This window comes from Erythranthe guttata, chromosome 10 (assembly GCF_056151865.1).
Source record: "Erythranthe guttata isolate IM_541 chromosome 10, IM_541, whole genome shotgun sequence".
In the NCBI taxonomy this organism is placed as follows: domain Eukaryota; kingdom Viridiplantae; phylum Streptophyta; class Magnoliopsida; order Lamiales; family Phrymaceae; genus Erythranthe; species Erythranthe guttata.
The window spans coordinates 18,299,999-18,311,221 of NC_142542.1; the positions used below are offsets into that span (position 1 = coordinate 18,299,999).

Here is an 11,223-nt window from a genome sequence, read left to right on the forward strand (position 1 = left end):
AAGTTCAACTTTTGGAGCAAAACATTTCATGTGGTTAGGAAAACAACAGGAAAGAACAAAATTTCATTACTACAAGAAAAGTCACAATAGGCGAGCCTAATTTTTTCCTTTTTAAATTCTAAATTTTATTATATTAATTATGGCAAATTACGGTCACCCCTGAGGTATGGCCAAATTATGCAAAAACTCCTATTATTTGGGTAGTTTCAATCAACCCCTCATTTTAAATATTTTTACATAAAATTTATGTAATTTTGTTATTTACCGAAACAAATCGTGTATGCAGTTCGGTAAACGGTATGAAATGTTGGCGTATCGAAATTTCGGTTCGATTTTACCGATTTAACATCCTTAAATTTACTTATGGAGGGGTATTTTCATAAGATAATACATTGAGGGGGCTGACTGTAATAACCAAAACAAGAGAGAATTTTCGTAATTTGACCATAACTCAAGGGTGATTGTAATTTGCCCTATTAATTATTTCAGTATGATTGTTTTGACAAAGAAAGCAAATGATGACTGATATAGCAAACTTGACTACATTGTCATTAAGTATAATTTATAGTGTAAATAACCCTTAAACTCCGTTGCAATGAAAAAAAATAAAAAAAATAAAAAAATAAAAACACCTTAAACTCATATGGTTTGAGCTTTGTGCACATGATGATCCTCTTGTACTTTCAATATCATCACATCACCCCCTATAGTTTGAACTTTGTGCATATAACCCCTTTATATTTTTAAGATAAGCACATGACCCCCTATGATATTATTTCACTTGCTAAATAATCATGTTTATTACAAAGATGGAATTTTTGAAAGTACGAGGAGGTTATGTACTTATATTAAAATACAAGGGGATCATATGCATAAAGTTTAAACCACAGGGGTCTAAGTGCTATTTACACTAATTTATAACCAGACAATTGTGAAAGGGAAAGATGAAGACAAGAACCAACATTCAAGAATCCTGTTACAATCAAATAGTACAATCTACATTAAAATGAACTGCAGCCACTTAATTTCATTATTTACATTAATATTGATAATTATATTCCTGACGTTCAATTTGGTCTAATTATGAAAATTTCAGTAATTAACTTCCAAAAAAAAAAATTGTAAGATGTTGAATTGCTTTATTGTTAGCTCAAAATATGCTTATGTAGCCTTTTTAATTCTTTTATGGGTAAATTATGAAAACCCCCTGAACTTAGCTAAATAACAAAAAACATCCTCATCTATCCATATTAATCAAAATCCCCCTCTGATTAACTGTTGATCGAGTTTTTTAACAATATGTACAATCTATTATACCTTTTTTTTAAAATAAGTGAGAAATAAAAGAAAATATAATTGTGTAAAGTCTATTCCCTGGAATAAAAAAAAAATCCTTGAAAAGTCACACAGTAAGGGGTTTGGTGTGAGACGGAAACAAACCTCCAGGGGTTTTTGGTAATTACGTATAGGTAGGGGTGTTTTTCGTTATTTAGCCTAAGTTCAAGGGGGTTTTCGTAATTTACCCATTATTTTATTCACTTATATGCACTTATTTTTCAGAAAAAATAATAATAATAATTTCATTCCTCCACACCAACTGAAGCATGATCAAGAATGTTGCTTATTATCATCCCTCGATTTCGAGGACCATCTTTTCAGACGAGCTGAAGATATCGATACCTGCAATTTTTTTCGTTTATTAGTAACTAAGAATTTGTTTGAGAAAAAGAATGTGTGTATATATATAAACATAAGTATGAATTGTGCTAATTGCTAATTAATTACCTCTTCATTCCAATTAGTTTTCCATGTCATGAAGCTAAGTGCTACTGTTTCAGTGACAACTCCAATCATCATCCCAATCCATATACCCTGTTAGGGGGAAAAAAAAATAGGGTAAATTACGTAAAAACCCTTGAAGTTAGGCTAAATTACAAAGAAAAACCCTGAAGTTAGGCTAAATTGCGAAAACCCCTAAAGTTAGGCTAAATTGCAAAAAACACCCTACCTATCCGTATACCAAAATTCCCCAGACGTTTGTTTTCGTCTTTCACCAACCGTCTTACAGTGTGATTTTTCACGTGATCCTTTTGTTTTTAGAAAATATTCCCCAAAAGATTTCGATTCTACCCCTAAGAGCAGCCTCTTAAATGTAGGTGGCATTGGTATACCTTCTACAATGTCAGTGGATTTCCTCGATTGCTAATATGAACCATCACATTGTAATATCAGCCATTTTTTCAAATAATGCGCAATGGCTACCTTCAATCTGTCGACATCTGTAGGGTTATATCGGTATTTTTCCAGAAATATTTCCTAAAATCAAAAAGATTACGCAAGCAATCACACTGCAAAGGGGTCGGTGTAAGACGGAAACAAAGATCAGAGGGATTTTGGTAATTACGGATCGGATAGGTCGGGTGTTTTTTTGTAATTTAGCATAAGTTTAGGGGGGTTTTCGTAACTTACCCAAAAAAATAATTAGCTAAAAGAATAATATGACGTCACCTTAACTTGAAATTGAAACACATAACCAAGAACTGCACCAATTGGTAAACCAATCACATAAAAGCACACAAAGTTAGTAATCACCACTCTTGTCTGTAAACCAGCTCCCACTGCCACACCTGATTATATATATATATATATATATATATATATATATATATATATATATATATATATATATATATATATATATATATATATATATATATATATATATATATATATATATATATAATGTGAAAATAAACAATGTTTTATTTTAAACTAAACTATGATAATAAATTAATTAATTGATGCTAAATTTAATTAAAGCATGATTAAGACTGTAATTAAGGAACAATCAAATCGAACCTGAGAGAACCGGATAAATGCCATTGAGCAATACCGAAAAAGCAAGAAGTGGAGAGAGATCCGATACATACTTCGCTACTTCCTCTTCGTTCGTAAATAAATATCCGAGTTTTTTCCCGAATACCAAACAAATAATCCAAAATAATAGCCCGATTGTTACCGATGTGATTATCAGTACTTTTATCGAGAACTTCGTAGCTTTAGCATCTCCTCTGTCTAACTCATTCCCCACTCTAACACTATTTTTTTTTTTTTTTGAAACGAACAAAAATATGCGTCTGATTAATATATCATTTTCACTAGTAAAAAGAAAAAATAAACACGAAATATTTTGAATTTGAGTACGAAAAAACACGACGTACATTGCAGCGTCCATAATGCCGAGGCTTGTCATGAATTCCCAAGCAAAGACGTTGAGACTGAAATTTTCGTTAACTTCGTTCGTCAGGTAATAGTATATTTCTTCATAATTCAAGAAATGAAATCACAAATCAACAATTGAATTTATATTATTACCATATAGAGAATGCAGATATCGAGACCTCGGCATTTTTCATGTATCCAGCTAGTAACACCAGAATGGCATAGTACCATAATTCCAAACTATAAAAACATCGAAATCGTAAAAACACCAAAAAAAAACTGATATAATGCAAATGCAAATGTAATTAAGAGAGAGAGAGAGAGAGAGAGAGAGAGAGAGAGAGAGAGAGAGAGAGAGAGAGAGAGAGAGAGAGAGAGAGAGAGAGAGAGAGAGAGAGAGAGAGAGAGAGAGAGAGAGAGAGAGAGAGAGAGAGAGAGAGAGAGAGAGAGAGAGAGAGAGAGAGAGAGAGAGAGAGAGAGAGAGAGAGAGAGAGAGAGAGAGAGATTTTACCAAACCATCACACCGGAAGATACCGAGAGCTTCACGACAGGCAAAATATCCTTAACCGCATCCAAAGAGAACCCCGTCCACGAATGGGGGCACCAGCCCCCGAAAACGTAAACAAATTCCCCACACACAAGAAACCAAGAAGACAAGCACAACGCACCCATCGCCCCGTGGACCCCACAATCCAAAACGTAAACAAAAAGCCAAGACAAAAGAACGTGGACCCCGAATTGCACAACCGACAGCCACGCAATAACCTTGTTCTTCTGCTGCGCTTGCAGGTACATTTGAATCGTCGTTGTGAAAACAATACTATACAGAAACAAAATGAACCATAGAGAAATAACTCCCGTCGATTTCGCAACGGCCTCTTCTTGGCCTAGGAGGTTGAAAATCGGAGTGGCGAATATAAATACAGGGAGTAATATTGTTAAGGTTGTTAAGTCAACTATCCACGATCTTTGCAAGAAAACACCCATCATATGGTCTTGTTTTGCTCCGAAGGCTTGCCTGCAAAGCGTTTCCGTTGCACTCGACATCCCGATCTAATAAACAATTAAATTATTCAATTTGAAAAAAAAAAAATTGAGATATCCAAAAACCAGAACAAAATAACTTCAAACTTGAGTTTTCTGCTAAGGCCTTGTTTGGTTATCGCTGTTAAGTTCTATTGACCGATTTGAATTAACAGAAGTATGTAATTAACTACTACTATCCAATAAAATTAGTAGTTGCCTTACCGCAGGGAAATTAGATGTTACATATGGTTATTTACATTGGGTAGATTTGAACGGTAGATTTACACATAATCACACACACCCATGTGTATGTGTGTTTAGTGGGTAGTTATTTAATCAAATTTACGGTTCAAATCCACCTGATGTAAATAACCAAGTGTAGCATCTAACTCCCCCCCTATCCCATGCGAATAATTTTGTTAGTAATGACTAAATAAGAAAAAGACGACTTTGCCCCTAATTATTATAAATTAGGATATGATTATTGTTTAAAGTAGGGATATTATTGTAAAACCGCGTATAATACCAGATTTTAACAATTCTAATATTATATCTAATACAATCAACCAAACATCTTACTAACTAAATATTAATTAGTTAATTAGAAATTTATCCAATCCAGTCTAATCTGATCTAATCCGATCTAATCCGATATAAGTCAAACGAGGCATAAATATACAATAAAAAAAAAATACTTGGCAACAATACTACACTACTCGAAAAAATAATAGATTTTGTTTTTAGAAACAATGGGGGCCACGGCCCCCCACGGCTGTATACTGGCTCCGCCACTGAAAATATAAAACTATAACGAGAGTGGGATTTTATTACCACTATTCCGTTGACAAACCGAACGGATAAGGTCTGAACGAGTGCGTATCCGGCGAGATCAGTAGAACTTATATGTCCGATAAACGATTGCGTGACGATGATGGTCCCGAACGAAGAGACTCTCGAAACGACACTTGGCAATGCAACCCTCCATATTTTCTTGGATTCTTCGTAAAGTCGGGTTTTTAAATAATCCCCTCTTTGTTGTTGTTGTTCTGTTTCTGTGTTGAGCAGAGTTTGTTCTAAGCTGTTATTATTATCCATAAATCTGCGATAATTAAACGTGTGAGGACACAAATTAATCACTGCAAGAATGTAATTATTTATTTAGCTAATTAAATGAGTGATCTTGACCTAAATCAGAAAGATTGATTAGCATTTTCTTTTCAACTAAATTTTTTTTAGTAAGATCAGAAATCAAATGCAGATGATTTTCTGAAACAATTAACTTGTACTTGGTTGACTACGCACACTCTCACACACACACTGACACACAGACACACACACAAACATACACACACTCACACACAGAGTGGGAAATCTGTTTGACCGTGTGTTAATTCTCAAGATTACTGATAGCATATATAAACTTACAATGGAGTTTTCCGGCTTGACGATGAAGTTCTAAATGTACAGGTTATGAATAACAGCAGGGGTGGGGTGGGGGGGTGGGGGTGGTGGTGGTGGTGGTGGAGGTGGGGTGGAGAAGATGAACTTTTTTTTTAATTTTATTTCTTTGATTGTTATGACATATGATTGTCAACAACTCTTTGTTGATATTTTGTTGGGTCTTTTTCGAATTAATTTCTAGGACCGTGTTTGTTTGTCTTTTTTTGGATCTCATATTGTTGGTCTCTTGTCACTATCTAAATTTACATGATATAAAGGGTAAATTACGGCGACCCCTGAAGTAAGGTTCATTCTCATTGTACCAAATTCAACAGAATCTTTTACATTCCGTAGAATATTCTCTAGTTTGTACTCGTTTTATGCAAAAATTCAGTTTTCTGATGCACCACAGTCTGGTATTTATAATTCAAGAGACATCTTATGATCATCTTGTTTCAAAATGTGGAGCTCGAATGAAGTAAAACGGGTACAGACTAGAGAATATTCCACATAATCTAGAAAAATTCACTAAATTTGACGCCGCAAGAATAGATGTGTAAGAAGATTCATATTTGAGAAGGTGATTATAACTACCCAAACATGAGAGGTTTTTTTTTGTAATTTAACCTTACTTCAGGGCTTACCATAGTGATGTGTACAAATATGTTGATGGATCCTTCACACCAGAATATGCTGAGGGCTCTCCTGGATTCTATAAAAACACAGAATAAAAAGAAAAACCGGGCGGAGGCCGGGGTTAGCACTCCGACGGTCAAATCAGTATATTGTTGGTTTTTGAAGATATTGAAGAACAAAATTGTATATTTCTCTTTTTGTTGTATATATCATGGGTGATCCTCAAATGAATTAATCTTTTACTATTTATAGGAAAAACTTCTCAGAGCGGATTCCAAATACGGATTTCACTTCTATTTTAGCTGTCATCTCCAACATTACCTGTCTTCTCGATGAACAGTACTATGAACAGTGTTGTAGGCTGCTTATTCCCTAGGCTGCATATTCCCTGGCATCTTTGACATTAGAGAGAGGCATTAAATACAGGTTGATTGGCCCTCGCCTTCCCGCGACTGGAGCGACCTACCTCTCGCTCCTATGCTCTCCTCTCAGTTAGGTACCATAGATTATTGATTTACCAGATCACCTAGCCTGTATATTCTCTGCTATTCCTGACATTTGAGAGGACGTGTAATAAATGTGAGTCGGCGTCATTGATCTTCTTCATAAACCATATCTACTCTCTCGATGATTTCCCTCTCGACGGGGAGCTCCTCCTTTCCTCTCGACAGCGAAAAGGGTTCCCGCGAGATCTCGATCATTGGGCCCTTACTGGGCTTTCCTTTAATGGGCCAGAATTTCTACCGGATCACATAGTTTACCCTAATATATAAATATTATTTAAAACGTGTCACTTTTTAAATTTACACCTAACATCATAGCAAATTAGGCTCAAAAATCTTGGCCGAGTAACATGGTTGGAGAAATAGTGGCATCTTCAATCAAATAAGAAATCACAATTTAATAATATTATAAATAATTTGAGAATAAAATACTAATTAAGTTCCAAGCAAAGTCACAAATTGTTGCCAAATGTCAACGCATGAGGTGGTGAAAAACATTTTTTAATCGTAGTATCGCTCACATTATACTCGATTAAATACACCGAGTAATTTTGCACCATAAATCTATACAACCGTAACCTATAGCGTGTGAGTATTGCGAACAGGTACACTAACAACGATCAAAATTAACCAAAACGCCACACTAATCTTCTACAATGATTCTTGAATTCGAAAAATCCGGCCGTTAAAGCGAGCACCAATTCCTAACTCTCGTCTGTAGAGGAATCCCATGCCGCTTCTTCACTTGGACGACTTGTGAAATCAATCTCAGGCACAACCTCGATTTCCTTATCGGGCTTTTTTTTTAAGATTTGATGATAATAATAATAACTATGTTAGAGAGAAAAATAAATTAACTCGTGCGATATAATTAAGGCACTGAAAATTGTAGAAAAAATGATAATGTAAGAACACGGTACCTTCCACATTTGCAAGAGATGCCATAGCAGAAAATCAATGATCATGACCAAGCAAAATAGCTTGCCTGCCCACGCACCACACGAGAGGTACCTAAAAGTCGAGATATAATATGATTTTACCGTTATTTATAAAAAAAATCAATTCTGAGGGCAGAGAATTGATTATCTTATCGCACGTCTCAATTTTGTTTCACTGGAATAAATAAACGAACAATAACTAGATGGCATTTACCTATGGTTCCATAGCGCGAAAATACGATTTTACAAGTATAGATACAAGTCTCTGTATGCATACCTCGGTAAACGTTCAACAAGATTCTGATTGGAACAATTGAAAGCACGGTCATACACAATCTCTGTCCTTTTGGCAACATCGTACCAACTATAGAGTTTCTTCACCTGACAAGAACAATTTACGCAATGACAATACGGTAATATTTATTTTATAAACTGAAGCAAACATATCCTTGATTATGACATCAGTGGTTCAGCTATTTATTTTATTACATGACTCGGTAAATAAATATTCTGTGTGTGTGTGTGTGTGTGTAAGAGAACTCACACGACAGTGCATTGCTTGTGGATCAATTTGTGGAAGCAAGTGTATCGCTTTTGTGATTGCCTGTACCATGTCACTAGGATCCGGCTTTGCAAGAACAATCATATCATCTGGAAGAACCTATTAAACAACGTTATCAAATTAATGTTTAATGTTAATTTTTAAGACATAAATACTGGAAATTTTAATCCCTACTTAGTTTTAGATAATTATCGAATCAGAAAAAACAAAGTGAAAATGTGATTTCACCATGCCTCTGGGACACCACCCACGCGTGTACTGACAGTTAATAATCCACAACTAGCAGCTTCCAGTATAGCTATACAGAATGCTTCTGTTAAAGAACTGTTAAGGAAATAAAAGAAAAAAAGGTCATAATAATGCACAACACCGAGACATTTGCTAATATATTATGCAAACAAGAATCTCGTTTATAAAACAAAATTTCGTAACTCGGAACAAGAGACGAACTTGATCGGAGAAGTCTCCAATTTAGAGGATTTGAAATCAAGATCCAAGTTCTAACATAGTTTTGCAGTTTTTTTTTAAATCACTTTAGCAGATTTTGAACAGCGTCGGCATGAAAAAGTTTAGAAAATTTTGACTCGACGTAATCAAACTAATAAACGAAGAAGTGATATACCTGTTTAAGAATATATGTCCACTAACCAAAACTGACTGCACTTTAGCATGTGGGACCGCACCCAACATATCAACTCGATCTTGAAGAGAGTGTTTTTCCCTCATTTCCTCTAACCGCACTCTTTTAGGTCCATCTCCCCCGATAATGAAACGTACCTTAATAAACGCATCAGAATTGAATATGAAGTAACGAAAGAAACAGATACACACACGTGGTATTTAAAAGCTTATCCGTCTAATGAAACAACAAAAAGCTCGTTCAAATAGACCAATCTACTACTCACAGTTACTATAACAAATCAAGAAAAGTAGGACCCGTATTATCATTAAAAACCGAACAAATAAGCTAAATTGAAAAAGAAAAAAAAGACTTACTCACATTTGGATGCAAAGCACACACTTCAGGTATCACTTCAACGAGTAGATCTGCCCCTTTTCTATAAACCAACCGACTTATAACAACAATAACAATTTCACTAATGCCAAGTCTTTCTCGAGCAGGCTTGAACATAGCTGTATCGACAGCATTTGGAATAACGAAAACCCTTTCGGGCGGCAACCCAGATCTCAAAACTGTATTTTCTTTACTCGTATGAGAAACACAAATCGCCTGGCTGACATCGGCGAGAGTAAACTGCAGAACCTTGTTCATGTGAATACTTCCCACGTCGGCAAAACCATAAAGGGAATGGTCCGTAAAGACGACTTTGTAGCCCATTGTGCGTGCGTGCATGAGAGCTTCGTGGCATAGAGTTGAAAAGGCTTGATGCCCATGGATTAACGATATCCTTTCTCGTATCAGAATTGTTCTTACGATCGGAAGTGTCCCGTAAAATGTAGGCAGTGTATTCTGCATGAGAAATGGTTTCCATGGTACGTAATAGACTTTCAATCCACCCGTCATGTACCTCACTCCAGAACGATTTCCATAAGCATGGGTCATAACAACTACCTGAACAACCGAACAGAAAAAAAAAAAATAGTCAAATTCATTCTGTTCGTAATACTTCCTTTTAGAGAATGAAATAATGCATAATTACTAACCGTGTGGCCAAGTTTTATCAAGCACTGCGATAGATAATAAATGTGATTTTCTACACCACCAAAGTTGGGGTAGAAAAAGTCGGACACCATCAATATTCTATGCTTTCCTTTTTGGCTCATTTTATCTCAGGTCTCATATGCCTACATCAATAAATATGTACCAAAACTTACGTACTGAAGAGACAGGCAAAAATAACACAAGTTTTTTTTATGTATAAAATGTCCAAAATCGATCCAATTGTCATGATCGGCCTGATACTCGTATTCTTAATTGTGTAATTCTTACATTGCTTACCTTTATTCTCAGGAAATTGGGTAATTTGACTAAGCTGGGCAGCTGCATTCGGTAGAATTTCCATGTAGCAGAAGCATTTCGAGGGCGCTGTCATAAAAACAATTTGCACCAAGTTGGTCACCGCTCACAAGTAATACAATTAAGCCCCAAGAAGCAACGTTGGTATCAATCAAATAGACTTGGCATTTACAGCAGAAGAATACAAAATCAAATCTTGAAAGAAAACAACACACACACACACACACACACACACACACACACACACACACGCACATCTACAGCAGATTCCGTACAAGCAGAAATGTGCAGATACTACAAATCAACGAAATAATGTTCACGATTTATGAAAGGCAGCACGGGAAAACAACAACTCAATTTAATCCGGAAAATCTGCATTAGTAAATCAACCAATAGAAAAATACTGAAGTCAAAAAACCCATCGATAATTTGAATGCGGGGAAAATCAGAACTTCCTTTTACCTGAAAAGTGCCGAAAACGAAATACCAAGAAGCAACGGTTTGTATGCGACTACATGGGGTTATGATTCAAATTTATTGTCACAGTTAGGGCAAAAAGAATTGGGGGAAAATTCAAACGGTATCGCAAGGGGAGAGTGATATTATTAGTCAATCTGCTCAAATGAGGAGAAAAGCGCTTTTATTACGTATTTCGTTTCTCTTAAAAATAAAATGCTGAACAACGTTTATCAAAGGGAGGCAAGGGTGCACCTGAGCCAGCCAGATGTAGCTTGTAGGAGATTATTACTCCAATTTGGCCCATTTGGTCATCGGCCCAAAGGAATATTATGATTTTTTTAAGGGGTAAATTTCATTTTTCCCCCCTTGTACTTTAACTCGATATCGGCCCAAAGGAATATTATGATTTTTTTAAGGGGTAAATTTCATTTACCCTCGCTTGTACTTTAACTCGATATC

At 35.5% G+C, this 11,223-nt stretch overlaps 2 protein-coding genes across 2 annotated transcripts; both read right to left on the reverse strand.

Annotated features, from left to right (window-relative positions):
- Positions 1-1,504: 1,504 nt before the first annotated feature.
- LOC105959902 (protein DETOXIFICATION 25) lies at positions 1,505-5,846 on the reverse strand. Its single transcript, XM_088824173.1, has 9 exons — positions 5,674-5,846; positions 5,080-5,347; positions 3,734-4,275; positions 3,376-3,462; positions 3,222-3,278; positions 2,860-3,098; positions 2,509-2,627; positions 1,786-1,872; positions 1,505-1,680 (listed from the first exon to the last, which is right to left on the reverse strand). Exons 2-9 carry the CDS (start codon positions 5,341-5,343, stop codon positions 1,609-1,611), a joined length of 1,467 nt encoding a protein of 488 aa, XP_088680299.1. The 5' UTR covers positions 5,344-5,347; positions 5,674-5,846; the 3' UTR covers positions 1,505-1,608.
- A 1,377-nt stretch (positions 5,847-7,223) lies between these two features.
- On the reverse strand, positions 7,224-10,954 carry SETH2 (UDP-Glycosyltransferase superfamily protein). Its single transcript, XM_012984101.2, has 10 exons — positions 10,768-10,954; positions 10,288-10,374; positions 9,993-10,133; positions 9,328-9,900; positions 8,950-9,104; positions 8,561-8,651; positions 8,310-8,426; positions 8,043-8,146; positions 7,748-7,838; positions 7,224-7,624 (listed from the first exon to the last, which is right to left on the reverse strand). The coding sequence occupies exons 3-10, from the start codon at positions 10,110-10,112 to the stop codon at positions 7,532-7,534; spliced, it is 1,344 nt and encodes a 447-aa protein (XP_012839555.2). The 5' UTR covers positions 10,113-10,133; positions 10,288-10,374; positions 10,768-10,954; the 3' UTR covers positions 7,224-7,531.
- Positions 10,955-11,223: the final 269 nt, after the last annotated feature.

Excerpts from the sequence above, each read along its gene's own strand:
- LOC105959902 (XM_088824173.1), bottom strand. The coding sequence starts at position 5,343 with ATGGATAATAATAACAGCTTAGAACAAACTCTGCTCAACACAGAAACA. Across the intron at positions 4,276-5,079 it reads GGTTTGTCAACGGAATAGTG|ATCGGGATGTCGAGTGCAAC; the intron begins GTAATAAAATCC and ends ATTGTTTATTAG. Across the intron at positions 3,463-3,733 it reads TCTTCCGGTGTGATGGTTTG|TTTGGAATTATGGTACTATG; the intron begins GTAAAATCTCTC and ends ATGTTTTTATAG.
- SETH2 (XM_012984101.2), bottom strand. The coding sequence starts at position 10,112 with ATGAGCCAAAAAGGAAAGCATAGAATATTGATGGTGTCCGACTTTTTC. Across the intron at positions 8,652-8,949 it reads GGACATATATTCTTAAACAG|TTCTTTAACAGAAGCATTCT; the intron begins GTATATCACTTC and ends TTTCCTTAACAG. Across the intron at positions 8,427-8,560 it reads GCGTGGGTGGTGTCCCAGAG|GTTCTTCCAGATGATATGAT; the intron begins GCATGGTGAAAT and ends GTTGTTTAATAG.